The sequence below is a fragment of the Halichoerus grypus genome, chromosome 9 (genome assembly GCF_964656455.1).
Source record: "Halichoerus grypus chromosome 9, mHalGry1.hap1.1, whole genome shotgun sequence".
Lineage (NCBI taxonomy): Eukaryota > Metazoa > Chordata > Mammalia > Carnivora > Phocidae > Halichoerus > Halichoerus grypus.
The window spans coordinates 116,810,452-116,836,989 of record NC_135720.1 but is presented as its reverse complement, the minus strand read 5'-3'; the positions used below and the strand labels follow the sequence as shown (position 1 = coordinate 116,836,989).

General features: G+C 49.1%; 3 protein-coding genes across 6 annotated transcripts; 1 reads left to right on the top strand and 2 right to left on the bottom strand.

Annotated features, from left to right (window-relative positions):
* Window positions 1-19: 19 nt before the first annotated feature.
* On the bottom strand, window positions 20-3,633 carry LTB (lymphotoxin beta). Of its 4 annotated transcripts, XM_036108306.2 has the most exons (5): window positions 3,540-3,633; window positions 1,762-2,344; window positions 1,295-1,346; window positions 1,058-1,129; window positions 20-634 (listed from the first exon to the last, which is right to left on the bottom strand). In XM_036108306.2, exons 2-5 carry the CDS (start codon window positions 1,924-1,926, stop codon window positions 180-182), a joined length of 744 nt encoding a protein of 247 aa, XP_035964199.2. In that variant the 5' UTR covers window positions 1,927-2,344; window positions 3,540-3,633; the 3' UTR covers window positions 20-179. The 4 variants fall into 4 exon arrangements, with proteins under 4 accessions (XP_035964199.2, XP_077911704.1, XP_035964200.1 ...); XM_078055578.1 differs by lacking the exon at window positions 3,540-3,633 and having other exon boundaries at window positions 1,762-2,810; XM_036108307.2 differs by lacking the exons at window positions 1,295-1,346; window positions 3,540-3,633 and having other exon boundaries at window positions 502-634; window positions 1,762-2,816.
* Window positions 3,634-5,287: 1,654 nt separating this feature from the next.
* On the top strand, window positions 5,288-6,817 carry LST1 (leukocyte specific transcript 1). Its single transcript, XM_036108310.2, has 4 exons — window positions 5,288-5,372; window positions 5,750-5,852; window positions 6,103-6,125; window positions 6,605-6,817. Exons 1-4 carry the CDS (start codon window positions 5,346-5,348, stop codon window positions 6,737-6,739), a joined length of 288 nt encoding a protein of 95 aa, XP_035964203.1. The 5' UTR covers window positions 5,288-5,345; the 3' UTR covers window positions 6,740-6,817.
* Window positions 6,818-7,286: 469 nt separating this feature from the next.
* NCR3 (natural cytotoxicity triggering receptor 3) lies at window positions 7,287-8,890 on the bottom strand. The gene is made up of 2 exons (XM_036108168.2): window positions 8,884-8,890; window positions 7,287-8,142 (listed from the first exon to the last, which is right to left on the bottom strand). The coding sequence occupies exons 1-2, from the start codon at window positions 8,888-8,890 to the stop codon at window positions 7,499-7,501; spliced, it is 651 nt and encodes a 216-aa protein (XP_035964061.2). The 3' UTR covers window positions 7,287-7,498.
* Window positions 8,891-26,538: the final 17,648 nt, after the last annotated feature.

Below are 26,538 nucleotides of genomic sequence, written 5' to 3'. Positions count from 1 at the left end.
GAGCACCTGGACGCCCGTGTTCGGCAGCACTAAAGCTTTACATTCTTTATTTTCTTCAGCCTCGCAATCAGTTTGCAGTCTCCTGCATTTTCCCCACTGCCACGGGGTCCCTGGAGTCTGGGTCCCCACTATCTGGGCTGAGTCACACGTCCCTACCAGGCAGTCGTTGATCCCCGCCCTCACCCCACCATCACCGCCCCGAAGAAGGTCTTCCCTCTCCTGTAGTCCACCATATCGGGGTGACTGATGTTGACGTACACCCTCTCGCCCCTCCGGAGCTGCACCAGGCCGCCGAAGCCCACACTCGTGTACCAGAGGGGCCCGTACTCGCGCGTCCGGGCCGGGTCCAAGACCGGGGTGACGGTCTCCGCGCCCTCGAGCAGCAGCTCGGGCGTCCCCGGCCCGTAGGCGCCCCCCGCCCGGTACAGCCGGCTGCGCAGCGTGACCGAGCGGTCCGACAGGGCCCCGCCGGCAGGGGGCGCCCGGCCCCGGTAGCCGACGTGACAGTAGAGGTAGTAGAGGCCGTCCTGCGGGAGCGCCAGCCCCTCGGCGCCCGAGAACTGCGTCCCGCTCCTCAGAAACGCCTCTTCTTTCTTCGCCTCCCAGCCTAGCCCCTGCCCCTTCGTCCAAGCGCCTGCGGAGAAACGGGGGCCCGTCGGCGCTCGGGAAGCCGATCCTGGAGGAAGGATCCAGGCCCGGGACTTCCGAGAGGGTGAGTAGGAGGGAGAGTGGGGGCTCTTAACCCCCTGCAGGAGCCGAGCCGGGGGCGGGGCGAGGGCGCGCGGCGCCCCCTCTGCAGTGATTTGGGGGACGGGACCAAGGGCACCCGAGTGTTGGGTGCGGAGCGCGGCGGTGGGGCGGTGGGGAGATCCAGGCGGGGTTTTGACAGCTCCAGGAGGGAAGCAAGAAGATGGATTGCGGGAGGAGCGGAAGGTGGGCCCTTTAGGGACCAGAGGTGGTGAAGCAGGTCGGAAACCGAGCCCTGCAATGACAGAGCAAAGGGACTCTAACTGTGGGCAGCAGCGCCGGTCCCTTGGACTACCTATGAGATCCTTACCTATGAGGTGGGCGGCTGGGAGCCTGGAGCTGAAATCTGTTTCTGCCTCCTCCTCTGGCAGCTCCTGTGACCCTGGAAGGGGGGAAGAGTCCACTATTGAGGGCCAGGGCGGCCTTCCATGCATGGTCCCCCTGAGAAGACAGGGCGCCATGGCGGGATTCCCGGGGATGCAGATGGATGGGAGCTGGGCATTCCTGAAGGGCTGGAGCAGGGGAGGGGGAGATGGTCTGCTCTTACCCAATCGTTGCTGGGCCTGGGCCTGTGCCCCCGGGTCAGTCGTCCCTGTTACCTGGGTGGGTGGGGTCACAGTGCCCAGAGTTCAGTGTTGGCTGATGCCCACCCCACCCCTCCCAACGCAGACCCAAGCTCCAGGCCTGGGGTCTTTCCTACCAGTCCCACCCCCAACACACATCTCCCTGGGAGGGAGAGCAAGCGAGGCACATGTACTCAGAGACGGGGGCTGAGTATGTCTTGGGAAGAGGCAAAGAGACAGCCAGACAACCAGGAAGGAGCTTGGAGCTTTCAGGACACAACAGCATCACGGGAAGAGTGGAAAGAGGACCAGCAAAGAGGCAGACAAGGCATCCCCACCAGGGACAGCCAAGCCAACTGAGCAGGATGAGACAAGAGAGCCGCAGGCGTAGCTAGAGGTAAGTGAGCATCAGCAGCACGCAACCCCGGCAGGGCTGGCTGCAGCTACTCACCAGTCCTTGTCCCTGCTCCTGGGGCACCAAGGCCAGCACAGCCAGGACAGTGATAGGTACAGCCAGCAGCAGGGTCACCAGGGAAGTGGCTCCCGCCACAGCCAGCAGGAGGCAGCCCTTCCCCTGGGGCCTCCTACCCCGGCCCTCTAGCCCCAGTGCCCCCATTGAGACTGAGCCAGGACCAGGGCAGGGGGGCTTTCATACCTCAGGGGTGGGGCCACCCCCTCCCCATAGACCCACACACCTGGCTGGGACTTTCCGCACACCCCTGCTCCCCTCACCCAGCTTCCTGTTTACCCAGAGCTGGGGTGGGGCAGCTGGATGCCCGGGTTCTCTGAACTGGGGAAGAAGTTGGGGTGAAGTGACAGGCTTGTAGGGTAGAGCTGGAGGGAGCCTTAGAGATCTGGTTCAGCAGGGAGGGAAACTGAGGCCCAGGGAGGGAAGGTAGCTTACAGAGAGTCAGGCAGCAGAACGGCGCGAGGAGAACACCGCACACCAGATTTCCAGGGCGGTCTGCATTCTTCTACACCCCAGTGGTGGGTGCTGGGAAGGAGGGCTGTGTCCACGTCCCTGAGGTCAAGGGCTGGAATAGGACAAGAACTGAGGTCTTGAGAGATGGATATCCAGGTCCTTGAGAAGAACTTATGCCAGCACTAGACCAAATCTCCTCCTTCCATTCCCTCATTCACCCCTAACCCCCAGAGCTTGGTGAGAAGCAGAGTTAAGCCAGTCCACAGAAATAGCAGCTGAAAGGGGCCTCAGCCTCCCCACTGACTGTTGACTCACTGAGGAGGGATGGAAATGAGCATTACCTCCCTTGCTCCACAGAGGGTAGATGGGAGAGCAATAGGGCACTGCCCCACCCTCAAAGAGCTTGCTGTCTAGAGTGAGCCCCATCCATTTAGCAGGTGCTGACTACATGTTTAGGAATAAATGAAGGAAGGACAAATGAATGAATGAGGAAGCAAAACAGAGCAGCAACAAATGGTATGGTAGACAGTGCAGTGGGAGGAAAGACCAGGTCCAAGGAAGTTGGAGGTGGTCTCAGATCATGTCCCCTTCTTGATGACATCTCTGTGATTAGGTATTAATAATAATAATATAGCTATTATACAAATAGCACTTAGCGAGTGCTTGCCACTGATCAACACACTTTATATATAATAATTCTTTTAATCCTGACAAAAACCCTAAGAAGAAACTGAGGCACAGAGAGGTTAAGGAACTTATAGAAGGCCACACAGGAGTGGCAGAGTCAGGATTTGAACCCAGGCGGTCTGGCTCCAGAGCCTTGACCACAAGACAGTTTAAAAAAAAAAAAAAAAAAACCCTGAGTACTGACTTCAGATTTGTGCATTTTAATGTATGTAAATCTTGCCTTCCTCAAAAAAGAAATGGGGAAACAAAAGCTGGACTCGAGTCACCGATAAGCATGGTAAGAGGTTTAGGGGTAAAATGTGTACTGATGTTTGCAACTTTGAAAGGTATCCAAAAAATGAGATAGATTGATAGGTATGTGATAAAGCAAATATAGAAAACTGTCCATTTTAGAATGTAGGTGGTAGGGATATATTCAATGTAAAATTATTTCAATTTTGTTTTGTTTGAACATTTTAATAATAAAATGTGTGAAAAAAACCAAAACCGTGAATATCGTCCTGCTGTCCAACACGGGGAACATTGTAGCTGGGGGGAGAGAGAAGAAATGCCAGAAAGTTTCTGAATTTGAAGAAGGAAATGCAAATGCATATGGACCCAGGCACAGATACCCTCCTTACCTCCTGCCCCCACATGAGCTCCCCAGTCTTCACTCTCTGTAAGGACTGGGTGTGCAATCTTCCAGCACCCATCTCCCTCTCTATCTCAGTGCCACTAAGAGGCCTTCATCCAGGTCTCTGTCCAGAAGGTCTCGGATCACTGCCCTTATTTGTGTGCCCAACATCAGAATGCTGCCTCCTACAGGCAGTCCACCGAGATTGCCCCCATTCTTTCCCAACACCAACTTGTCACCAGCTTTCTGTCCTAGACTATCAACAGTACTCATATACTCCTGTACATCTATCTAGCCTAGCTGCCTCTGATTCTTTTCATTAATCACTCAAGTGCCCTGCTAGATACAGCCCCAGAACGCCAGGCAAGTTTCCCCAAATCTACCAGAGCTCCTACTCTGATGTGGGAGCCTGGGTGTGTGTCTACACGTACACATTGGGATCATGAGCTCTCAGCGGATGCACTGTGAGGGGTAATTGGGGAAAAATTAATCAGGGAAGGTACCTAGAGGAGGTATACCCTCACTGACTACTTGCAGAATCAATAGGATGGCTGGAGCTGTGGGGGATTATAGGCTTAGTTACAGTCCCAGGAGTCTGAAAGAAAAGATGTTGTAACCCTAACCTTCAAAGCCTAACTTCCTCTCCTGATGAAGCTAGGGAGGCATCCAGACTAGGGGAGACGTTAAAGCCAGAGGAGGGGCTAGAATGTTTGAAGTGGCAACACCTCTCCACCCAGGCAGCTCCGGCCAGTCTGGAGTCTGTCTACCCACAGGCCACAGGCTCTGGATAAGCTGGGAGAGAGCAGGAGCCCTGGTGGGGAAAAACAGGGCAGGGAGAGGCAGTCACGCCCTGCAGTGAAGTGAAGCTAAGATGACGAAAGAGAGTATGGCTTTGGGGTTCCCTGAGCCCTGGAAGCATCTGCTGTCCAGCCTCTGTCTCTGCTCCCAAAGAATTAAATACAATCCACTTCTGCCTCCACTTCCCCTCATGGCGATCACAGGTCCTCCTCTCCACCTGTTTCTGCTCCCCAACCCACCCCCACACACACCCCAGCATTCCTCTTGAGCCCAGGAGGGTCCCAGTTTCCGGACCCTGGTCAGTGCAGCTGGCTCTGGCAGCATGAAGTCGGCAACCCCCCTCTTTGCCCTCAAACAGGAACCAGTGGTTGCAGAGCAGGAAGTGCCTGAGGGGAAGTTATGGGGCCCAGACACTCCTCCATGCCCCACTTCAGCCCCAGCAGTATCTGTCCGTGGGAAGTGGCTCCCCACACCAGCCACATAGGGCCCTGCTCCCCAGAGTGGCTCTGGGCCGAGGGAGCGGCCCCAGCTGCCGGGTAGCTCCCTGTGTTTCACTGGTCCACACACACACCACCAGAAACCCTGGTTTCTCCTCCTCCGTCAGCCCCTCACCAGAACCTAGAACTACCCAGTGCTGGAGAGGTCCCCATGAACCACCTAGTCAGCCTAAGGCAGAGGAAAAGGGGTGTGCTCTGGAGCTCTGGGGTTCCAGGCCAGCTCTGCCACTTCTAGGCTGAACCTTCTTGTAAGAGTCTCGACTCGAGTCTCAGATTCCTCACCAGGGAAAAGGGCACCATAATACCCTATGTTGTGAGGATTAGCAATGACAAAGGGAAAGTGCCCAGGTCAGGGTTGGCACATCAGTGGGGCTCCTCAGCCCTGGAACAGTTGTAACAGAGGGCCCCGCACTTTACAGATGAGGAACTTGAGGCACGTGACTTGGCCCAGGCCATTTAGCCTAGCAGAGCAGGGCTAGGTTTCCTGACCTCCAGGTCAGTCTTCAGTGCTTGACCTAATGGCAGCTTGTAAGGAATGGACAGAGGTAAGGTAACCCACTGCACAAGGAGGGTGGAGGGTATGCAGGGAACAGAGGATAGAAAGCAGTATATGTGCATTCTTGAGTAGATGGCTAGGGGACAACTAGTGCGGGTGGGCAAGGGACCTCATGGGGAGACCCAGAGACAGCACGGATGGCAGTGGGAAGCCTCTGAGGGGTGAGTGAGGTAACCGGTGAGAGATGGGCACCTCTGGTAGGAGGTGAGGTAACCCGATCTGGGGTGAAGAATCTGAGTATGTTTTTCTGCCTCTAAAACTGTTGGAGAGCAGGGCTGAGATACCCACGGAGGCTGAGATAACCAGGAGGATGGGGTGAGCCGAAGGGAGAAATGGGTCCCTGATACCTACCCCTTTTCCCTGCAGGGTCTATGCCCTTACCTATATGGCGGGAGCTTGGGGCTGGGGGGGCTCCTGCTCCTGGCTGTGGTCATTGTGTCCGCCTGTCTGTGTCGGCTCCATCGGAAAGGTGAGCCCCATCGCCCACAGCAGTGCCCCGGGTCGCCCCCACCCACACCCTTTCCTACTGCTTTCCCAGAAGTGCCCGTCAGTTCCCACCCGCCCTGGGAGAGGAGGGGGGGAGAGAGGAGCCGAGAGTATCCAAAGAGGGAGGCTGGGGTTTTGGCCATGGGAACCACAAAGATGTCAGCAAGTGAGGAAACACCCTCTGGGGTGGGGGGAGTGGGGGGGGGGCTGCTGAGCTTCTTCTTTTCTTCCAGTGAGGAGGCTGGAGAGGAGCTGGGTGAGTCTGGGGGCCGGGAAGCAGGTGATGGGGGCAAGAGGAGGCTGAGGGCTGAGGCAGGTGGAGGCAAGAGAAGCGAGGGAAAGCGGGGGGGGGGGGGGGCGGGGAGGGCATGAGAGAGCTGGAGAGGCAGAGATAAAAGAGGCAGAGAGAGAGAAGTAAGAATGAGAAGAGCAGAGAGAAATGGTGTAGAGAAAGGAAAAGGGAATAAGACAGAAAGGAGAGAGAGGAAGAAACTAGAGAGACAGAGAGAACGAGAGAGACGCAGGGCAAGAGAAAGAGAGGGAGAATAAGAACAACAGAGGCCCAGGGAGAAGAGGCAACGAGAGAAGAGAGCAGGGGCTCGGGCGGGCAGAGACAGAGGGCGGGGGCGCTGAGGAGGCAGTGAGGTACAGGGGGGTGGGCAGCAGCCTGTGGGAAGGACCGGGGGCGGGGGCTCCTCTGGCGACCTCCCAGCAGCACCTTCTCCCTGGCCCCAGGCCCAGCTCTCGGAGCAAGAGCTCCACTATGCATCTCTGCTGCCCATGCCCTGGAGGGAGAGGCCCGACCTCAGCCACGGGGAAGGTGCCAAGGAGGACCCCAGCACCGAATATGCCTGCATTGCCAAGAACTAAGCCCCCGGAGCTCCCCCAGACGCCTCCCGGAACCCAGGTGGACCCTGTGGCCCACCCAGTAAAAACCATGTCCTGCCAGCTTCTGTATCTCAGGCTTCTCAGTCCAACTCAGCTCCGTCCCATTCAGCAAGGCCACCATCAAAACTTAAGCGACTTATCTTCCCACCCGTTCTGGGGTCGAGTAGTGATTTCTCAGGGGAAGAAGGGTGTTGAGGGACCCAAGTTCCCCTGAAGGCCAGAAAGAGTACACGCGTGGGCCTGGCTGGAATGAGGAGTTGACATGTAGGACTCATCAGATCTGATACTCCCCATTTCTCAGGAGAATCCACCTCAGCCTCCTGTACCCCAGAAAGGTGGAGGTGCTGAGCCCTGGGATGATGATGGGAGGGGGCTCCAGGCACGGTTACCGGGAAGCTCGCTCCTTGGACCTTTCCAGGCCAGGCTTGGTAGAAGAGAGAGTTAAGAGTCGGGGGACCCCAGAGAGGGGCATATTGGGGTACCTGGATAATGGAAAAGGAAACACATGAGACTCATAAGAAGGCATTAGTGGCGGGGCAGAGGAGGATTTATTGGGGTCTCCTGAAGACAGTTGGATGCCTGGGGTCTGGAATCACTCATCAGCGGCATCTAAGAAGTGGCAGCATGTTCCCAGGTGACGGTGGCCTGCAGGAGAGACCACGGGAGCTGCTCGGCGGGCGCCGCAGCCCTCCTCCGGCGGCTCTCTGTCTCCCCCTCCTCCAGCTCTCTTCCACCACTGCCCTAGCCCCCTTCCTTACATTTGCCTTGGTAATAGATGGTGCTGCCCATGGCCACACAGATAAAGCTGAAGGCATAGAATCCAGCCCGAAGGAGGAGGACTGTGCTGGCCCCTAGCCGAGGAGGTCCTGCATGGGGGTGGTAGAAGGAAGAGGCGAAGGGGGGACCTAAGGAAGAAGCAGGCACAGGCCCAGGGAGGGACAGAGAGCAGGGGGCCTCAGGGAAAGACTCCCAACTTCCAGGAAGAGTGGGGTCTCCCATCTCACCTTTCTCTACCACCAGCAGAGTCCCATTCCCCGTCCCAACACCTAGGCCCAGCACCTCCACCCTGCACACGTAGACTCCAGCGTCACAGTGTTGGGTGTCCCAGATGTGCAGCTCGGCCTGATGGTCATAGAGGAAACGGGAAGAGGGAAGAGGGGCCAGGCGGCCCCTGAACTCTGGGGTCCCATTCCTCACTTCCTTCTCTGGGGCCACCTTGTCCCGGTACCACGTGACAGAGCCAATGGCCAATTTCCCTCGGCTGGCATTGAAGGAGCAGGGCAAGAAGGCAGCGGTGCCCTCCTGGGTACGAATCTCCGGGGGCTGGAACACCCAGAGAGCACAGGATCCTGGCAGGCAAAGAGAAGACCCAGAAAAACACCTCTCTGGTTACAATATAGAGAAAGGACAAGAGAGTTTGCAGTAGAATATCCCAGCTGTGTCCCCACCCACAGAGGACCCAGAGGATCAAGCACTTTGCTACCCCATGAAACCCCTTGCTCTCCACCAGCCTCATTTCTTAACATTGTTTATTAAATAGTTTTTCAGGGCACCTGGGTGGCTCAGTTGTTAAGCGTCTGCCTTCAGCTCAGGTCATGATCCCAGGGTCCTAGGATCAAGCCCCGCATCGGGCTCCCTGCTCCGCGGGAAGCCTGCTTCTCCATCTCCCTCTCCCCCTGCTTATGTTCCCTCTCCCGCTGTCTCTCTCTGTCAAATAAAGAAATAAAATCTTTAAAAAAATAAAAAATAAATAGTTTTTCAAATCCTTTCCTATACCAACACTCATCCTCACCCCATCCCATCACTGTCCAGCCACATTCACTAGTAATGTCTTGCTGAAACTTAACCTGTCCCATTGAAATTGGAGCTCATTAATGAATGTGGCTGCCTAGCTAACTAATAATTAACTATACTATTCCAGGTATTATTTTCATACCAATGGCATACCGTATACAGTACACCACCCTTGCTACTTTGTTTTTTGTTAAAGAGCATTATTAACTAATAAAGTCTTCAGGTGAAGACATAGCAATAATTGATTGAAATCCCTCTTTAACTCAACCAAATGGATGAATTAAAGCAATTCGTAAAATCTCCAATTAGATTCTCTAGTTCGTGAAATTTACCTGCCATTCTTCTATTTCAGTGGTTCTCAAGCTTGAGAGCACATCGGAATCACCTGGAGTGTCTGCTAAGACAGATTCCTGGGCCCGACCCTACTCGGGTTTAGAGTTGGGCCTGAGAATTTGCCCCAGGTTCCCAGCTGATGCTAAAGCTGTGGGTCTGGAGTCCACACTGCATTTAGTTCATGGATATGGCTGATAGTTAACGTCCCTCAGTTAATTAAAATCAGTTTCACTGAGAAACTTCCCTCAGAGTTAATTAGGTCTCCCAAACTCCTAATTACATCTAGACCCTAGATAATAAGCCTTGTTTAATAGGCTTATTAAGCTCATCAAATTAAAATTGACCCCTTCAAAAAAAAATTTCACCTCTTCCTCCCTTCAAGCTCTTTATACTGGTTCTTCAACTCTATCTTACTAGGATGGTGGCTGAGAAGAAAGGACCGCTGGGACGGAAGCTGGGGCGTGACCCTCCCAGTGGGCAACAAAAGAGGAGAAATGGAGGGAATTGTGAACTGGGGGTGTCCACATTGCTTCAGCTTCCAGAGGACCCCACCCGCTCCCACTCTCCTTTCTGGGCCACTCCCCTCAGGCCTCAATGTCAGCCTCCCCCATCCTCACTCCTCCCGGCCCCACACCCTCAGGGTTCTGGGAGAAAGCCCTCTCACCTGGATGGACCATGATAAAGATGAGCAATAGCATCCGGGTCATGTCAGAGGGTGTTCCAGTTGACAAAGGGGATCTGAGAAGTAAGGTCTGGGTGGAGAAAGAACAACCTAGTGCTCGTGGCCAGGCCTTTGGTCAGCACCAGCTGGAGGTGGGCAGCGTCCTATGACACACAGGACTCACACATCACTTATCAAGGACCTTAATTGCCTGGGACCTCGGGCATCACATGCATGCCTCCTTGAGGAGAGAGGATGCTGCTGATGGCAGTATCTGGGTCGCTAGGAGGCGGGGACAACACATGGTCCAGTGGCCTAAGTGTTTGAGGGGGAAGGGAGGGCTGAGATGGCAGCTCACACTAGGGTGGGTGGGTGAGACCAGGATGTGGTTCCCCTACCTCCTGAGTTTCGAGAAGACCAACACTTTACCCAGAATAAGCCTCTAGGAGCCCTCCTGGGCCCAGAGCTAACCTATTCCCCCGTCGTCTTGGCTCAGCAGTGCCCAGTCCCACCCCATCTGTTCCCTTCCCTCTAGGCTGGCTCACCCCTAGGACTGCTCTAGAAATTCTATAATAGAGGGGATTAGGAGAAGCAAGCTGATTGGTGGTGGCGGCGGGCGGTTGCTAGGGACTTTGGAAGCTTCATTTGCATAGCAATCAACCTGTTTTACTTAGATCGTGTAGACTTGGGTGGTTTGGCTGAGTGAAAGCAACGGATGGAGAGGTCTGGACTCATTCATATTTCAGATCTCCATTAAAGGAATATACCTCTCGCTGAGGTCCGCTTTACTCATTGTGTTCTGCAAGTACTTGTCACCCACTGGTAAACCCACTCTGTTATTTTGTTCACTGTTTAGCTAGCATTTCTTGAGAAACTATCAAATGCCCTTACATGAAAAATATTCTTAAAGACACAAAGGAAAGACTTTGAGTTCATAACTCCAAGGTTATACAGGGATTGGTACAAGAATATACCACACATTCTTGTATATGCATTACACACCTACATGAGACCGCACAGCCCGTAGAAGAGGAGGATTACATGAACAATGCCAGGGAAGGCATGGGCCCAGCCCTCAGCGCACAGTTCTCTCTGGCTCCTTTGATGTTAATGCATCTTTTTCCCTGAGGGTCCCTGTCTCTAGCTCTGTTTCACAATACATTGTGAAATTCCCATTTTTCCCTGCAGTGATCTAGAGTTTTGTTTTGGAGAAGCAGCAACATCATGGTTAAGAATGCTGGCTTGAGGGCGCCTGGGTGGCTCAGAGGGTTAAGTGTCTGCCTTCGGCTCAGGTCATGATCCCAGGGTCCTGGGATCGAGTCCCTCATCGGGCTCCCTGCTCAGTGGGGAGCCCGCTTCTCCCTCTGCCTCTTTCTGTCTCTCATGAATAAATAAATAAAATCTTAAAAAAAGAATGCTGGCTTGGAGTCAGCCTGGGTTCAAAGGCCAGCCCCTCCACAAACCAGTTATACGATCCTGAACAAATTATTTAACCTCTCCGAACCACCTACACAAGCACCCACGCCACATAATCTGGGGAGGACTGACTCAACCGTTCTCCAGTAGTAGCCGGGGCTTCCTCCTCTGGGCCTCTAACCTGAGGGTGTGGGACGCAGGTGCCCTTGGCAAGGCAAGGGCTGCCCCCTGCTGGCCACAGAGCATGGGGAGGCCTGAGATGCCCCTAGGTGGTTTTTCCCTAATGGGCCTTAATTCCAGCTTCGGCCCAGTCCCCTTACCTTGCCTCGTCCGATCAACAGCCCATGTCCACCCAGAGAGTCAATGTGGAGGAAATTGTCTCTTCTACTCAACGACGAGAAGTCCAGAGTTTGAGGAGGGAGTAGAGATCACCACCGGTGGAGTGAGGGTGTGAGGGTGGAATGGGCAACCGGCCCGAAGGGAAAACTCCATACTTTCACGGTACCCACACAGGGCACTGCTCCCTGTCCCAGGACAATGTGGCTTGGAAGTCAAGTCAGCCTAAGGTGGCGTCCTGGTTCCATTGCTCACACATCCGTGAGATGAGAACAGTATCTGTCAATTTCCAGACTTCATGGTATGGGATGCTCAGTAGGTTTGCCCCAGGTCCTCCCCAGTCCGGGGCTAGGATGACCACTGTTACAGCTGTGCCCGAACTCAAGGATACCTTGCTCTGTCCATCTCTTGTCTCTACCCAAGATTTCCAATATCCAAAAATGTTGTGGATTCCCGAGATTGTACTTGGATTTCTTTTAAGTCCATCTAGAATAAATCCTGGCATACGTGTAGATTCAGGGACCCTTTCAATAGCTCTGAGACTCTCTAGGGAACTTTAACCTGCAGGATGGGAACTGCTGCACTAATCAGCCCAAGGATGGACTTTTTCAAAAGAAACTTTTAAGAGGAAAGGCAACGAATGAAGAAGTTGTGGAGTGGATGTGCACCCATCTTGGGTCTAACTTCTTTACTTATTTATTTTGAAACCAACTTTTTTTTTTAAGATTTTATCTTTAATTAATCTTTACACCAACCATGGGGCTTGAACTCACAACCCCGAGATCAAGAGTCACATGCTCCACCACTGAGCCAGCCGGGTGCCCCTCTGGTCTAACTTTTTTTTTTTTTTAGATTTTATTTATTTATTTGAGAGAGAGAGACAGAGATAGTGAGAGAGAGCACAAGTGGGGAGGAGAGGGAGAAGCAGGCTCCCTGCAGAGCAAGGAGCCTGATGCAGGACTCGATCCCAGGACCCTGGGATCATGACCTGAGCCGAAGGCAGACGCTTAACCGACTGAGCCACCCAGGCGCCCTCTGGTCTAACTTCTTTAACACCCCGCCATGGGCTGCCTTGAAGGTGGTCAGAGCTCAGAGCAGGAAAAGAGGTGAAGGCACAGAAGGAACTCTGGAATCGCAGCACCGTGATCCCATTTTACCAGGGATTTCCTCCTGTGCTGGGAGTGGTGAGATGCAGGTGACTCCTCCTCTGGCCAAGTCCTTATAAACATTTTCAACGAATTAGCAGCCCCCACGTTCCACTTTCAGTCTGACCACAGCTTCTCCTCTGAGGCTCATGCATCGGACCCCGCCACCTTCCGCCCCCTTGCCGTCAAGGTCTATTCTCCTTCACATTCACCAAGAGCAGGCACCTAACTCTCCAGCTTCCTCTCTATTTCACCCCCACTCCACCGGTGGTGATCTCTACTCCCCTCATGTCCACGTAAATGATATTTTTAAACACTGAGATATAATTATATACAGCAAAAAGCAGGTCTTTTTTAAAAAAAATTTTTAAGTGCACAGATCTTAAGTGTACAGTTCAGTGTTCTCTGGCAAACCTATACACCCCTGTAAACAACACTGCAAGTAAGATACAGATCATTTCCATCACTCTAGAAAATTCTCCCATGCCTCTTTTTGGTCAGTCCCTTTCCCTTCCCAGAAGCAACTACTGATTTATACCCCTATAAATGTATATCCCTATATTATACCTCTATTCTTGAACTTCGTATAAGTGTGATCACATAGTATACACTCTTGTATCCGGCTTCATTCTGTATAAAGTCTGTGAGACTCATCTATTGTTGTGTGTATCAGTACCTTGTTCCTTTTTTTTTTTTTTTCTGAGTGGTACTCCATAATATGGATGTACCACAGTTTATTTATCCACTCATCTGATGATGTACAAGTGGGTGGTATGAACATTCTTGTACACATCTTGTAAATGATTTTTCTTTTCTTTCTTTTTTTTTAGAGAGTGTGTGTGAGGTGGGGGGAGGGGCAGGGGGACAGAATCTTAAGCAGACTCCATGCTGAGCGCTGAGCCCAACTCGGGGCTCGATACCACAACCCTGAGAGCATGGCCTGAGCCGAAATCAAGAGCCTCCCAGGTGCCCAACAAATGATTTTTCAATATACGGATCTCACAGTTGCTTTCCCTGGTCTACTCCAACCATCACCTTGATTCTACATGTCACCATGGAAGTTGTTCCACTTTGGAATCTTACCTCCCCTTTCCCAGGGAAATAAAAGCAATTAGGCCTCAGTCCCTCCAGACTCCTGTACCCTATACATGTGCTTTCACATGATTCAGCTGTTGGCTGACTTTTGGGTTCTTTCTCTCTCACTTTCTTTTTTTTTTTTTTAAGATTTTATTTATCTATTCAGTAGAGACAGAGAGACAGAGAGAGAGGCAGAGGGAGAAGCAGGCTCCCAAGGAGCAGGGAGCCCGATGCGGGATTCGATCGCAGGACCCTGAGCCGAAGGCAGACGCTTAACCATCTGAACCACCCAGGCGCCCTCTCTCTCACTTTCATTCAGCGAACTGCGAGCACCTACCGTGGGGCTTACCTAGGCAATCCTGTCTTAGCCAGTTTTAACTACTGCATATTCTCTGTCGAGACTCCAGTCTGTATCTCCATCTCAGTCTACACCTTCACCTGAGGCCTCTTTCTTGAGGTCCAAGTCCAGAATATCTAGCTGTCCTCGGGACATCTCCTCCAGAGTGTTCCACAGGCAATTCAAAATCATCAGTGTCCACCCAAACTGCGTCAGCCTCCTAGAGTCCCAATCTCAGTGCATGGAAGCAGAATTCACCCCATCACTTAAGGCAAAAGCCTGGGATTTATATTTTTCTGCCTTCCCTCAATTACCCCATCCAAACAATCTCTAAGTCCTGTCCATTCTGCCTCTAAAATATCTCAAGTATCTTCCTACCTCTTAATTGTCACTGCTAGTTAAGGGCCTCGTCATCTCAGGATAAAACGAGTACAATAGCTTCTCTGATGGACAGTGTGGTTTCTTCTCAATATCCATTCTACACCTCCGTCTCCAAGTGTTGGGGCTCATCCATCCATTCAACAGCGGTTGTACTGAGTTCCTTCCACATGCCGGACATTCTGCCTTCCTTTTCCCTTGTATCTTTCCTCACCTCTCCCCTTCTCTCTCATATCTCCCACATCTCTGTCCACAACTCTTTCCTCTCACCATCTTTATTCATATCATTTGTTTCTTCCCTGTGTCTCTACCCACACCCCACATCTCTCCACACACCTTTACTCACTCCCCCCACACCCATCTGCTTGTTCACTAATTCATTCATTCAACAAATATTTGGTGAGCACCTTCCATGTGCTAGGCACCTCTCTCTCCATCCTTCTGTCTCTTCCCCCATTTCTCTCCACATTTCTTTCTGCCTCCCCATCTTTCCCTACATTTTCCCAGCACATCTCTTTCCCCCAACCCATCTTTCATTCTCTTTCTCCTCCATTTCTCTCTGTGTGGGAGAATGAGTCAAGGCTGCAAGGCACTTGCGTTTTTCCTCTGGGAGCGATCGGTCTTTTCCTGAGAAGCCTTCCCAGGCTCCACCAAGGCTGGCTGGGGCCACTCCCAGATACCCTCAGATTCTCTGTGCCAGGTTCTTTATTTAAAAAAAAAAAAAAATTAATCTAAAATATTAAAGGAAAATTTTAACTCACATCCATCAGAAACTGGTAAATCAAACAGGCAAATAATTATGAAAGACAAAGAAGAGTGAAACCGGATAGTTAACAAGCTTGATCTAAGGTAAATACGTAGAAACTTTGAAAAACTAGGAAATACGCATTCTTTTCAGGTACGACAAAGACATTTAGAAAAAGGAATCAAAAACATATAGAATACAATTGCTGACCAAAAGCCACGACAATTTAAGAGCAGTAACAAAGAATATTTATTATATGCTTGGAAAAAATTTTTAAGTGTTTTCTAATGTATTTTGAAACTTTAGAAACCTACCTCTAAATAATTCAAATGTTAAAGAAAATATAATAATAGAATTTAAAATATTTTGAACTGAACGACAGTGAAAATCCTGCCTATCTAAACTGTTGAGGGGTCCCTTCTCCAAGGGGAGCCTGTTTCTCCCTCTCCCTCTGCCCCTCCCCCCTTCGTGCTCTCTCTCTCTCTCTCTCTCTCTCTCTCTCAAATAAATAAATAAATCTAAAAAAAAAAAAAAAAAAAGGAGGGGGGCACCTGGGTGGCTCAGATGGCTAAGCATCTGCTCAGGTCATGATCTCCAGGTCCTGGGATCAAGCCCCATGTCTGGCTCCCAGCTCAGCGGGGAGTCTGCTTCTCCCTCTCCCTCTTCCTTTCCCCCTGCTTGTGCTTTCTCTGCCTCTCTCTGTCTCTCTCAAATGAATAAATAAAATATTTTTTAAAAATAAATAAAAGAAAAAAGAAAGTTTGAAAGTCATTGAGTTGGACAGGTATTTCAAGAATTTAGAAAAAGAGGGGCGCCTGGGTGGCTCAGTCGGTTGAGTGTCTGCCTTGGTTCAGGTTACGATCCCAGAGTCCTGAGATGGAGTCCTGCATCAGGCTCCTTGCTCAGCAGGGAGCCTGCTTATCCCTCTGCCTGCTGCTCCCCCTGCTTGTGCTTTCATGCACACACTCTCTCTCTCTCTCTCTCTCTGATAAATAAATAAATAAAATCTTAAAAAAAAGAAATTAGAAAAAGAGCACAGAGTAATTATAAAAAATTAAGGAGAAAAATAATAAAGATACTTTTAGAAATTAATGAAATAAAAAAGAAACAATAGAGCAGGAAACGTTTTTAAATATTTACAAAATATGTAATATTTTACATACTTACAGAGATTACTAATATTAAAAATCTCTGACCAGAATGATTATGCAAAAAAGGAAAAGAGGAGAAATGGCATACACACACAAAAATAAATAATTAAGGGAATATAATGTCAGATACATTGCAAATTTTGATAAGATGAATAGTTTTCTTTTTTTTAAGATTTTATTTATTTATTTGAGAGAGAGAGAGAATGAGTGGGGAGAGGGGCAGAGGGAGTGGGAGAAGCAGGCGGGGTTCCATCGTAGGACCCAGGATCATGACTTGAGCCAAAGGCGGATGCTTACCAGACTGAGCCACCTAGGCACCCAAGATGAAGAATTTTCTAGAAAAATATATGACCACACTGACTTAAGAAAAAATGAAAAGCCTGATATACTTATAACCACTAAAGAAATTGAATCAATTGTTTAAAATTTAGCCATCGGGCGCCTGGGTGGCTCAGTTGGTTAAGCGACTGCCTTCGGCTCAGGTCATGATACTGGAGTCCCGGGATCGAGTCCCGCCTCGGGCTCCCTGCTCAACAGGGAGTCTGCTTCTCCCTCTCCCGCTCCCCACTCTTGTGCTCTCTCTCTCACTCTCTCTCTCAAATAAATAAATAAAATCTTTAAAAAAATAAAAATAAAAATAAAATTTAGCCATCAATGGGGTGCCTGGCTGGCTAAGTCGGAAGAGCACGTGATTCTTGATCTCTGGGTCATGAGTTCGAGCCCCAAGTTGGGTGTAGAGATTACTTAAATAAATAAATAAACTTAGAAAAAAAATTTATCCATCAAAAAAAAAAATCACCAAGCCCAGATAGTTATGAAACCTTCAAGACAGATCATTCCAATCATTTAAAGATTGTTCTAGTGATTGGGAAACAGGAAAAGTTTCTCAACTTATTTCATGAGATTAATGTAACCTCGATACAAAAGCCAGGCAAGGGCAATCTGAGAAAGTAAACCATGAAACAATTTCACTCATGAACATAGATGCAAGAAAAAAAAAGAACTTAATAAAAATATTAACAGGGGTGCCTGGGTCGGGTGGCTTAGACGCTTAGTCTTCTTTTCGGTTCAGGTCATGATCTCAGGGTCCTGGGATGGCTCCCTACTCAGTGGGGAGCCTGCTTCTCCCTCTGCTGCTCCCTCTGCTTGTGCTCTCTCTCTGTCAAATAAATAAATAAAATCTTTTTTTTTTTTTAAGATTTTATCCATTTATTTGAGAGAGAGAGAGAGCATGAGAGGGGAGAGGTCAGAGGGAGAAGCAGATTCCCCGCTGAGCAGGGAGCCCAATGCGGGGCTCGACCCCAGGACCCTGGGACCATGACCCGAGCCAAAGGCAGATGCTTAACCAACTGAGCCACCCAGGCGCTCAAATAAATAAAATCTTAAAAAAAAAATATTAGCAAACCTAAACCAGAATTGAATAAGTAATAAAAAACAACGTAACCAAGCAGTCTTTATCCTAGGAAAGTAATTCACGATTCATGCACTTCCTAATTCTGTCCATACAATTAGTTACATTAAAAGATTAAGGAGGAAAATCCATGTGACTATCTCAGTCAATACAGTAAAAGCATTTCACAGCTTTTGTTCATGATAACAACTACTCAAATTTAAAAAATAGAAAAAAAACATTTTGGGGCGCATGGGTGGCTCAGTCGGTTAAGCATCTGCTTTCGGCTCAGGTCATGATCCCAGGGTCTTGGGATCAAGCCCTGCATCGCAATGGACTCTCTGCTCAGTGGGGAGCCTGCTTCTCCCTCTCCCTCTGCCCCTCCGTCTTGCTGTACTCACTCACTCTCTCTCTCTCAAATAAATAAATAAAATATTTAACAAAGAGAGAAAAAAACATTTCACAACAGTCATTTCTGATTTTAAAAATTACGAATATGTATATTGTGTCTTTATTCTCCCAAGAAATTCAGTGTTCTTTTTTTTCAGTGTTCATTTTTGAAATAGTTTTGTATTTTTCTTCTGTATCTTTCCTCCTGTTCCCATCCCTACCCTCTTGTTATCCACCATCTGTTCACTGAATACTTGCATTTCTGATACGTGTCCTTCCTTCACTGCTAAATGGCTTTACCAAGTTTTGTTGTTTTTCAATTCATGATGGAATTTTGGGCTACAATTTCCACCAGCTTTTGGCAATGTATTTCTGGTGTGTTGTTATCTGTCAGTAAATTGTGTTGCTCTTTTTTTTTTTAATTTAAATTTAATTTAGTTAACATATAGTGTATTATTAGCTTCAGGGGTAGAATTTAGTGATTCATCAGTTGCATGTAAGACCCAGTCACATTTCATCACGTGTCCTCCTTAAAGCCCATCACCCAATTATCCCATCCCCCCACCCACCTCCCCTCCAGCAACCCTCAGTTTGTTTCCTGTAGTTAAGAGTCTCATATGGTTTGCTTCCCTCTCTGTTTTTATCTTTTTTTATTTTTCCTTCCCTTCCCATATGTTCATCTGTTTTGTTTCTTAAATTCCACGTATTAGTGAAATCGTATGGTATTTGTCTTTATCTGACTGACTTACTTCGCTTAGCATAATTCCCTCTAGTTCCATCCACGTCGTTGCAAACGGCAAGATTCTATGTTGCTCTTTTTTACCTTTTTTCTCATAGTTAATCAAACAGAATCTCTGTTCATTTCTTTTTTTCTTTTTCCTTTTTTAAGTAAACTCTATGCTCAACATGGGGCTCAAACTCAGGACACCAGATCAAGAGTTGCATGCTCTACCAACTGAGCCAGCCAGGCATCTTTTTTTTTTTAATGTTCTTTTTTTTTTAAGATTTTATTTATTTATTTGAGAGAGAGAGTGAGCAAGAGAGAGAACATGAGCAGGGGGTGTGGCAGACAGAGGGAGAGGGAGACGGAGAAGCAGACTCCCCACTGAGCAGGAAGCCCAATGTGGGGCTCGATCCCAGGACCCCGGGATCATGACCTGAGCCAAAGGCAGATGCTTAACCGACTGAGCCACCCACGCGTCCCTTGCTGGTACTTTCTGAGATGCACCACCTGTGGGTCCCTTTGGACACTTCAAAACATTCTCTCTCCACCTTTACCAGTACTTGAGTGCATTTGGTCCATCCTGCGTTCAGCTTCTCCTTCTCAAGGTGAGGCCTTTCCTCCCAGGAAGGAATATTTGATTTTTTCAGAGCTGTCACTCGGGCCCTTCCTCTCTTCCTGATTTTCCCTGAGGCACTGCTGGGGACTGCCTGTTGGATATGGAATCTGGGCACACAAACACAGAACTTGGAGTCTGTAGGCATGCTGTGTCTCCTAGCTGCAGTGAAAACGTAGCACGCATGCCTGTGTGTGTGACCAATCTCATTATTGCTGGATATGGTTTCCAGGAGACAAAAGGTGAAATTTAGGAGTAAATTGCTGCTACGCTCCCCTCAAAGCCCCGCAAGGAGACGTTTTATTTTTTTTTTTAAGATTTTATTTATTGGGACGCCTGGGTGGCTCAGTTGGTTGGGCGGCTGCCTTCGGCTCAGGTTATGATCCCAGAGTCCTGGGATCAAGTCCCGCATCGGGCTCCTTGCTCAGCAGGGAGTCCGCTTCTCCCTCTGCCTGCCACTCCCCTTGCTTGTACACACTGGTGCTCTCTCTCTCTCTTTGACAAATAAATAAAAGAGAATCTTAAAAAAAAAAGATTTTATTTACTTATTTTTAAAAATTCTATTTGTCAGAAGAGAGAGGGACCACGTACCAGTGCACAAGCAGGGGAAGCTTAAGCAGGCACCCCACTGAGCAGAGAGCCCGCTGACCTGAGCCAAAGGCAGACGCTTAACCAACTGAGCCACCCAGGCGCCCAAGGAAACTTTTCAGAAAAGCAAAGTCTTTCAATAAGGCCGATGCTTCCCGGCTTTGCTTCAGGGAGAGCACCTTGTTAACCAAGCTCCCGAGTCTGGTGCATACACAAGAAGCCCTTTTGCCCATTTACAGTGAGAAATAAAGCTGCAGAAATCCACTTCTTCCCAGCCCCCCATACTCGCTTACATACGTGCGTGTGCACACTGTATCAGTCAGAGTCCCAACAGGAAACAGCACCCTCAAATAAGGCTAATTTGAGGGCTCCTGGGTGGCTCAATCAGTTGGGCATCTGCCTTTGGCTCAGGTCATGATCCTGGAGTCCCAGGATTGAGCCCACATGGGGCTCCCTGCTCAGCAGGGGGTCTGCTTCTCCCTCTGCCCCCTCCCCCCGCTCATGCACTCTCTCTCTCTCAAATGAATAAATAAAATCTTTTTAAAAATTTTTTAAAAATTAGGCTAATTTGAGGTGCTAGTTTATTTACAAAGGTGAGTGGAATATAGGGGAATCCCAAGGGATATTGCCACCCCAGGTCCAAAGGGATGAGGGGAGAAAGAGATTACAGCAGCGATTCTTACTCATTTTGTATCACAGATGTCTTTGGCATTCTAGTAAAGCATAAAATAAAAATATATAGGGTGCCTGGGTGGCTCAGTTGTTAAGCGTCTGCCTTCGGCTCAGGTCATGATCCCAGAGTCCTGGGATCAAGCCCTACATCGGGCTCCCTGCTCAGCGGGAAGCCTGCTTCTCCCTCTCCCAGTCACCCTGCTTGTGTTCCCGCTCTTGCTGTCTCTCTCTCTCTCTCTCTGTCAACAAGAGGGAGAGAGAGCATGAGACTTTCAAGCAGACTCCCCACTGAGCGTGGAACCCTATAAAATAAAATCTTAAAAAATAAAAATATATATAACAAAGTAAACCAACTTATTGAGTTCCAGTTACCAAAATAGTAATAAAAAGCTGCAATAGAGGGGCATCTGGCTGGCTCAGTTGGAAGAGCATGCGACTCTTGATCTCAGGGTTGTGAGTTTGAGCCCCACGTTGGGTTAGAGATTACTATAAATAAATAAATAAATAACTTCCAAAAAAAAGTTGCGATAGAATAAATCATGTACTTTACTACCACATTATATAAAAGACAAGACATTTAAAATACAGGCAAGGGAATAAAATCTTTGAAAAAAAATGGGGCGCCTGGGTGGCTCAGGTGTTAAGCATTTGCCTTCTCCTCAGGTCATGATCCCAAGGACCTGGGATTGAGCCCCACATCGGGCTCGCTGCTCGCAGGAAACCTGCTTCTCTCTCTCCCACTCCCCCTGCTTGTGTTCCCCTCTTGCTGTGTATCTCTCTGTCAAATAAATAAAATCTATAAAATAATTAATTAATTAATTAATTAATTAAAATACAGGCAAGGGGTGCTTGGGTGACTCAGTTGGTTAAGCGTCTGCCTTCGGCTCAGGTCATGATTCCAGGGTTCTAGGATGGAGCCCCGCATCGGGCTCCTGGCTCGGCGGGGAACCTGCTGCTCCCTCTCCCTCTGCAGCTCCCCCCTGCTTGTGCGTGCTCGCTCTCTCATAAATAAATAAAAAATGTTTTAAAACATTAATATACAGGCAAGTTGAGCCCCACATTGGGGCTAGAGTTTACTTAAAAAAAAATTGTAGAAGTGGATAAAGCTTTCTGTACTTAAATGAACAGTATTATTTACAATAATGGAAAGATAACTTCATTAGTGATGTAGTTAGGGCACCTGGCTGGCTCAGTCAGTAGAGCATGTGACTCTTGATCTCGGGGCCATGAATTTGCGCCCCAGCACGTTGGGGGTAGAGTTCACTTAAAATACAGGCACACCAGGGCGCCTGGGTGGCTCAGTCGTTAAGCGTCTGCCTTCGGCTCAGGTCATGATCCCAGGGTCCTGGGATCGAGCCCCACATCGGGCTCCCTGCTCTGCAGGGAGCCTGCTTCTCCCTCTCCCACTCCCCCTGCTTGTGTTTCCTCTCTCGCTGTGTCTCTCTCTGTCAAATAAATAAATGCAATCTTAAAAAAAATAATAAAATAGGGGCACCTGGGTGGCTCAGTTGGGTGAGCGTCTGCCTTCGGCTCGGGTCGTGATCCTGGGATCCTGGGATCAAGCCCCGCATTGGGCTCCTTGCTCGGTGGGGAGCCTGCTTCTCCCTCTCCCTCCTCCTGCCACTCCCCCTGCTTGTGCTCTCTCTCTCTCTCTGACAAATAAAATCTTAAAAATAAATAAATAAATAAAAATAAAATACAGGCACGTTGAAGTTAGATTTTAATAAATAAAGACACATCCGTGCAAACTATATTATTGCTTGGCTTGAACAAGAACTTTAAACTGTGGGGCCCCCCGGCTCTCTCATTTGGAAGAGCATGCAACTTTTGGTCTCAGGGCCGGGGGTTCGAGCCCCACATTGGGTGTAGAGATCACTTAAATAAATAAACTTTAAAAAATAATAATAAAATAAAAAGAACTTTAAACTGTGATGTGGTTTTTGACAAGCAGCACATGTAATGTTGAATATGAGAAAAGGATGTCCATTTTTCCCTTTCCGAGTTCACGGACCCACTGATATCTATCTCCTGGGCATACAGAAACCAGGAGGAAGATAGAGCTTTGCAGTGCAGTTCGCCTGGAGAGAAGCATTGCCTGTAAGTGGAGGTTTCCGCCAGCCTGAGGTGACCCCGTGGGAAGGGGGCCAGGGGAACCAACACCCGTGGCTTAATGTCCTCCCTCCTGCTGTTCTCCTGCCAGGCTCTCCAACAGCCAAGACCGGCTGGAAGCCAGAGGTGCCCTTGACGTGCTCTGTACCCGTTAGCCTGCTGCGGAGGAGAGCAGAGTGGGAAACGGAAAACGGAGGGGCAAGCAGGACACACACACCACCAAGTTTTCTGGCCCGTGTATGCTTTTCCTATAAGCACACTCCATGGGACCTGATTCTAAGCAGCAGGTCCCCCGGGAAAGCATGGAATCATAACAAGGGCCCCTAGCAACACGTGCCAGTTCCATAGGGATTCTAATCTCATGGGGTTCTCCTGGTGGGTCATTTCCCTGACTGCTTGGCTGGACACTAACACGTCTGGCCCCTGTGACTCCTCCTTTTCTTCTTCCTCCAAGACTGACCAGCCGCACCCCCCACTAACCCGTGGTTAAGCTACGCTGATACCTTCAGCCTGGGTTCAGCAGGCCTCACAGGCTCGAGCACCTCTCCATTGCTTTAGGGCAATGACTCTCACACTTGACCCTGTATCAGAAGCACCTGAGGCACTTGTTAAAAACCTATTGTCAGGCCCCACCCCCAGAGTTTCTGATTCAGTAGGTCTGGGCTGAGGCTCAACCAGGCACATTTCTTTTTTTTTTTTTATAATTTTTTTAATTTATTTTTTTATTATTATGTTATGTTAATCGCCATACATTACATCATTAGTTTTTGATGTAGTGTTCCATGATTCATTGTTTGCGTATAACACCCAGTGCTCCGTGCAGTACGTGCCCTCTTTAATACCCATCACCGGGCTAACCCATCCTCCTACCCCCCTCCCCTCTAGAACCCTCAGTTTGTTTCTCAGAGTCCATAGTCTCTCATGGTTCGTCTCCCCCTCCGATTTCCCCACCTTCATTCTTCCCCTCCTGCTATCTTCTTCTTTTTTTTTTTTAACATAGAATGTACTATTTGTTTCAGAGGTACAGGTCTGTGATTCAACAGTCTTACACAATTCACAGCACTCACCATAGCACATACCCTCCCCAATGTCTATCACCCAGCCACCCCATCCCTCCCACCCCCCACCGCTCCAGCAACGCTCAGTTTGTTTCCTGAGATTAAGAATTCCTCATATCAGTGAGGTCATATGATACATGTCTTTCTCTGTTTGACTTATTTCACTCAACATAATACCCTCCAGTTCCATCCACGTTGTTGCAAATGGCAAGATTTCATTCCTTTTGATGGCTGCATAATATTCCATTGTATATATATACCACATCTTCTTTATCCATTCATCTGTCGATGAACATCTTGGCTCTTTCCACAGTTTGGCTATTGTGGACACTGCTGCTATAAGCATCGGGGTGCACGTACCCCTTTGGATCCCTACATTTGTATCTTTGGGGTAAATGCCCAGTAGTCCAACCAGGCACATTTCTAACAGCCTTCGCGTAATGCTGCAGGAAGCGCCACTCAGAGGGAGCCACTGTTTTAAGGAGCTTCTGCATTATCTCTGCTCAGATCTAGATTTTGCAGCCAGTCAGAGAGCTATCTACTTCCCCTATCTCCGTGTTCTCATGGATTCCTCGAAGCTGCCCCCTAATGCACCCCTGCATTTCCCACCCTTGCCCAGAAACCCCCCCTTCACCCCTACTACTAGGAGTCAGCCTTCTCTGTGACCCTGGGGGCTGGGCCCCTGAGTCTGGGTGGGTGATGTCTTCCTGTATGTTGGGTCTTCACAGGCTTTCCCTCCATCTGTGTTTTGTTCTCCACCCTTTGCCCTTGTAGATACTCTTACTCTTCACTTTTGTCCCATGTCAGAGCAGCTATCACTTTCTCCCGGGGGTTTCTCTGAGCATCTAAGCTCTGTCCCACTATGGTAGTCTGCCAAACCATTCTTTTTTTTTTTTTTTAAGATTTTATTTATTTATTTGACAGAGAGAGACACAGCGAGAGAGGGAACACAAGCAGGGGGAGTGGGAGAGGGACAAGCAGGCTCCCCGCAGAGCAGGGATGTGGGACTCGATCCCAGGACCCTGAGGTCATGACCTGAGCCGAAGGCAGACGCTTAACGACTGAGCCACCCAGGCGCCCCATGCCAAACCATTCTTGATGGAAAGAACAGTCTGGGAGGCAGTCTCACCCCGAATACAGGCCAGAGCCTTCCCAATGGCCTATAAGGCCCTACCCAATCTGGCCTCATCTCCTGCCTGTTTCCCCTCATCCATCTGGCTCCAGCTACACTGGTCATCCTGCTGCTTCACAAATACTCCAGATATCCAGACATGTTCTCACCTCAGGACCTTTGCACTTGCCTGAAATGCTCCTCTCTCATATAGCCACATGGCTTATTTCCATTCCTTCTTGAAATCTTTTTTTTTTTTTATTTAAGATTTTATTTTTAAGTAATTTCTACACCCAGCCTGGGGCTCGAACTTACAACCCCGAGATCAAGAGTCACATGCTGCACTGACTGGGCTAGCCAGATACCCCCCTACCTGAAATCTTTGCTCAAATATTTTCTCAGAGAAGCCTCTCTGATCACCCTCTTTAAAACTGCAGTCCAGGGTGCCTGGGTGGCTCAGTCAGTTAAGCATCTGACTTCAGCTCAGATCACCGTCTTGGGGTCCTGGGATCAAGTCTCCCCACAGGCTCCGTGCTCAGCAGGGAGTCTGCTTGTCCCTCTCCTGCTCCCTCTGCCCTGCCCCAGCTCATGCTCTCTCTCTCTGTCTCTCAAATAAATAAATATTTAAAAAATAATAAAAATAAAATAAAAATAAAACTGCAGTCTCCCACAGCACTTCCTATCCCCCTTCCCTACTTTGTTTTTCTGCATAGGTACTTGCCACCTTTAATATGTTTATTATTTTTAGAATTTTTTATTTTTAAGTAATCTCTACATCCAACATGGGGCTTGAACCCCAAGATCAATCATCACATGCTCCGCTGACTGAGCTAGCCAGGCACCCCAATATGTTTATTTTTATGGTCTGTGTTCCTCAGTTAGACTGTCCTTCAGGACAAGAATTGACACTTGTTTGGATCACTGAGGTGGCATAGAGTATGCATTTGATAATTATGTGTTGAATGAATGTATGAATAAAGAAATGAATTCCCCCCATTAGGCACTGAGACCTGAGTGTAGGGTTGCAGCTTTCTCTGAAAGGAGAGAGGCTGCTACAGTAAAGGGAAGTCCAGAATTCAGAGTTCACCCCAGCATCTCCCCCCACCTGCACAGGTCAGGGAGAGGGCAGTGAGAAGTGAATACTCCCAGCTGCAGAAGGGGAAGTAAGGTGAAGGGGAGGGGAGGAGGAAAGGTGTCTCCACTGATGCTGGGGCAGGGTGGGTGGAGCTCTGGGTGGGGAGTCTGTTTTTTATTTATTTATTTATTTATTTATTTAAGATTTATTTATTTATTAGAGAGTGAGGGGGGAGGGGCAGAGGGAGAGGGAGAGAGAGAATCTCAAGCACACTCCCCACTGTGCAGGGAGCCCCCCGCGGGGCTAGATCTCACAATCCTGAGAAACCAAGAGTCGGACAATCTGAACCACCCAGAGTTTGGGAGGTTTGAACAAAAATGGTGGGGAGTTTGAACAAAAACGTCTCAGTGAGGGGAACCTACTAGCCTCACCTCCCCTGGAAGCAACTACTCATACGACAAAAAAAAGGAAAAAGGATATGCGTGGGGAAGACATTTATTAGAGGCTACTTACCCACTCTATCGAACCCACGGTGACTGGCCCCGATTACACATACACACCCCCCTAATGTTGGCTTCACCCTCTGGCTCTTGTGTCCACAGATGCTGTCTCTCTCAGCACCACTTTCAGTTCCTCCAAAGAATCTACTTAAATTCACGAATTCCTGGGGCGCCTCGG

Coding starts and splice junctions, on each gene's coding strand:
- LST1 (XM_036108310.2), top strand. CDS start 5,346: ATGGCAGCTTGTAAGGAATGGACAGAG. Junction 5,853..6,102: donor GTGTCGGCTCCATCGGAAAG/GTGAGCCCCATC, acceptor CTTTTCTTCCAG/TGAGGAGGCTGGAGAGGAGC. Junction 6,126..6,604: donor GGAGGCTGGAGAGGAGCTGG/GTGAGTCTGGGG, acceptor CCCTGGCCCCAG/GCCCAGCTCTCGGAGCAAGA.
- LTB (XM_036108306.2), bottom strand. CDS start 1,926: ATGGGGGCACTGGGGCTAGAGGGCCGGGGTAGGAGGCCCCAGGGGAAG. Junction 1,130..1,294: donor CCAGGCCCAGCAACGATTGG/GTAAGAGCAGAC, acceptor CCCCCCTTCCAG/GGTCACAGGAGCTGCCAGAG. Junction 635..1,057: donor CCCAGCCGCCCACCTCATAG/GTAAGGATCTCA, acceptor GTTTCTCCGCAG/GCGCTTGGACGAAGGGGCAG.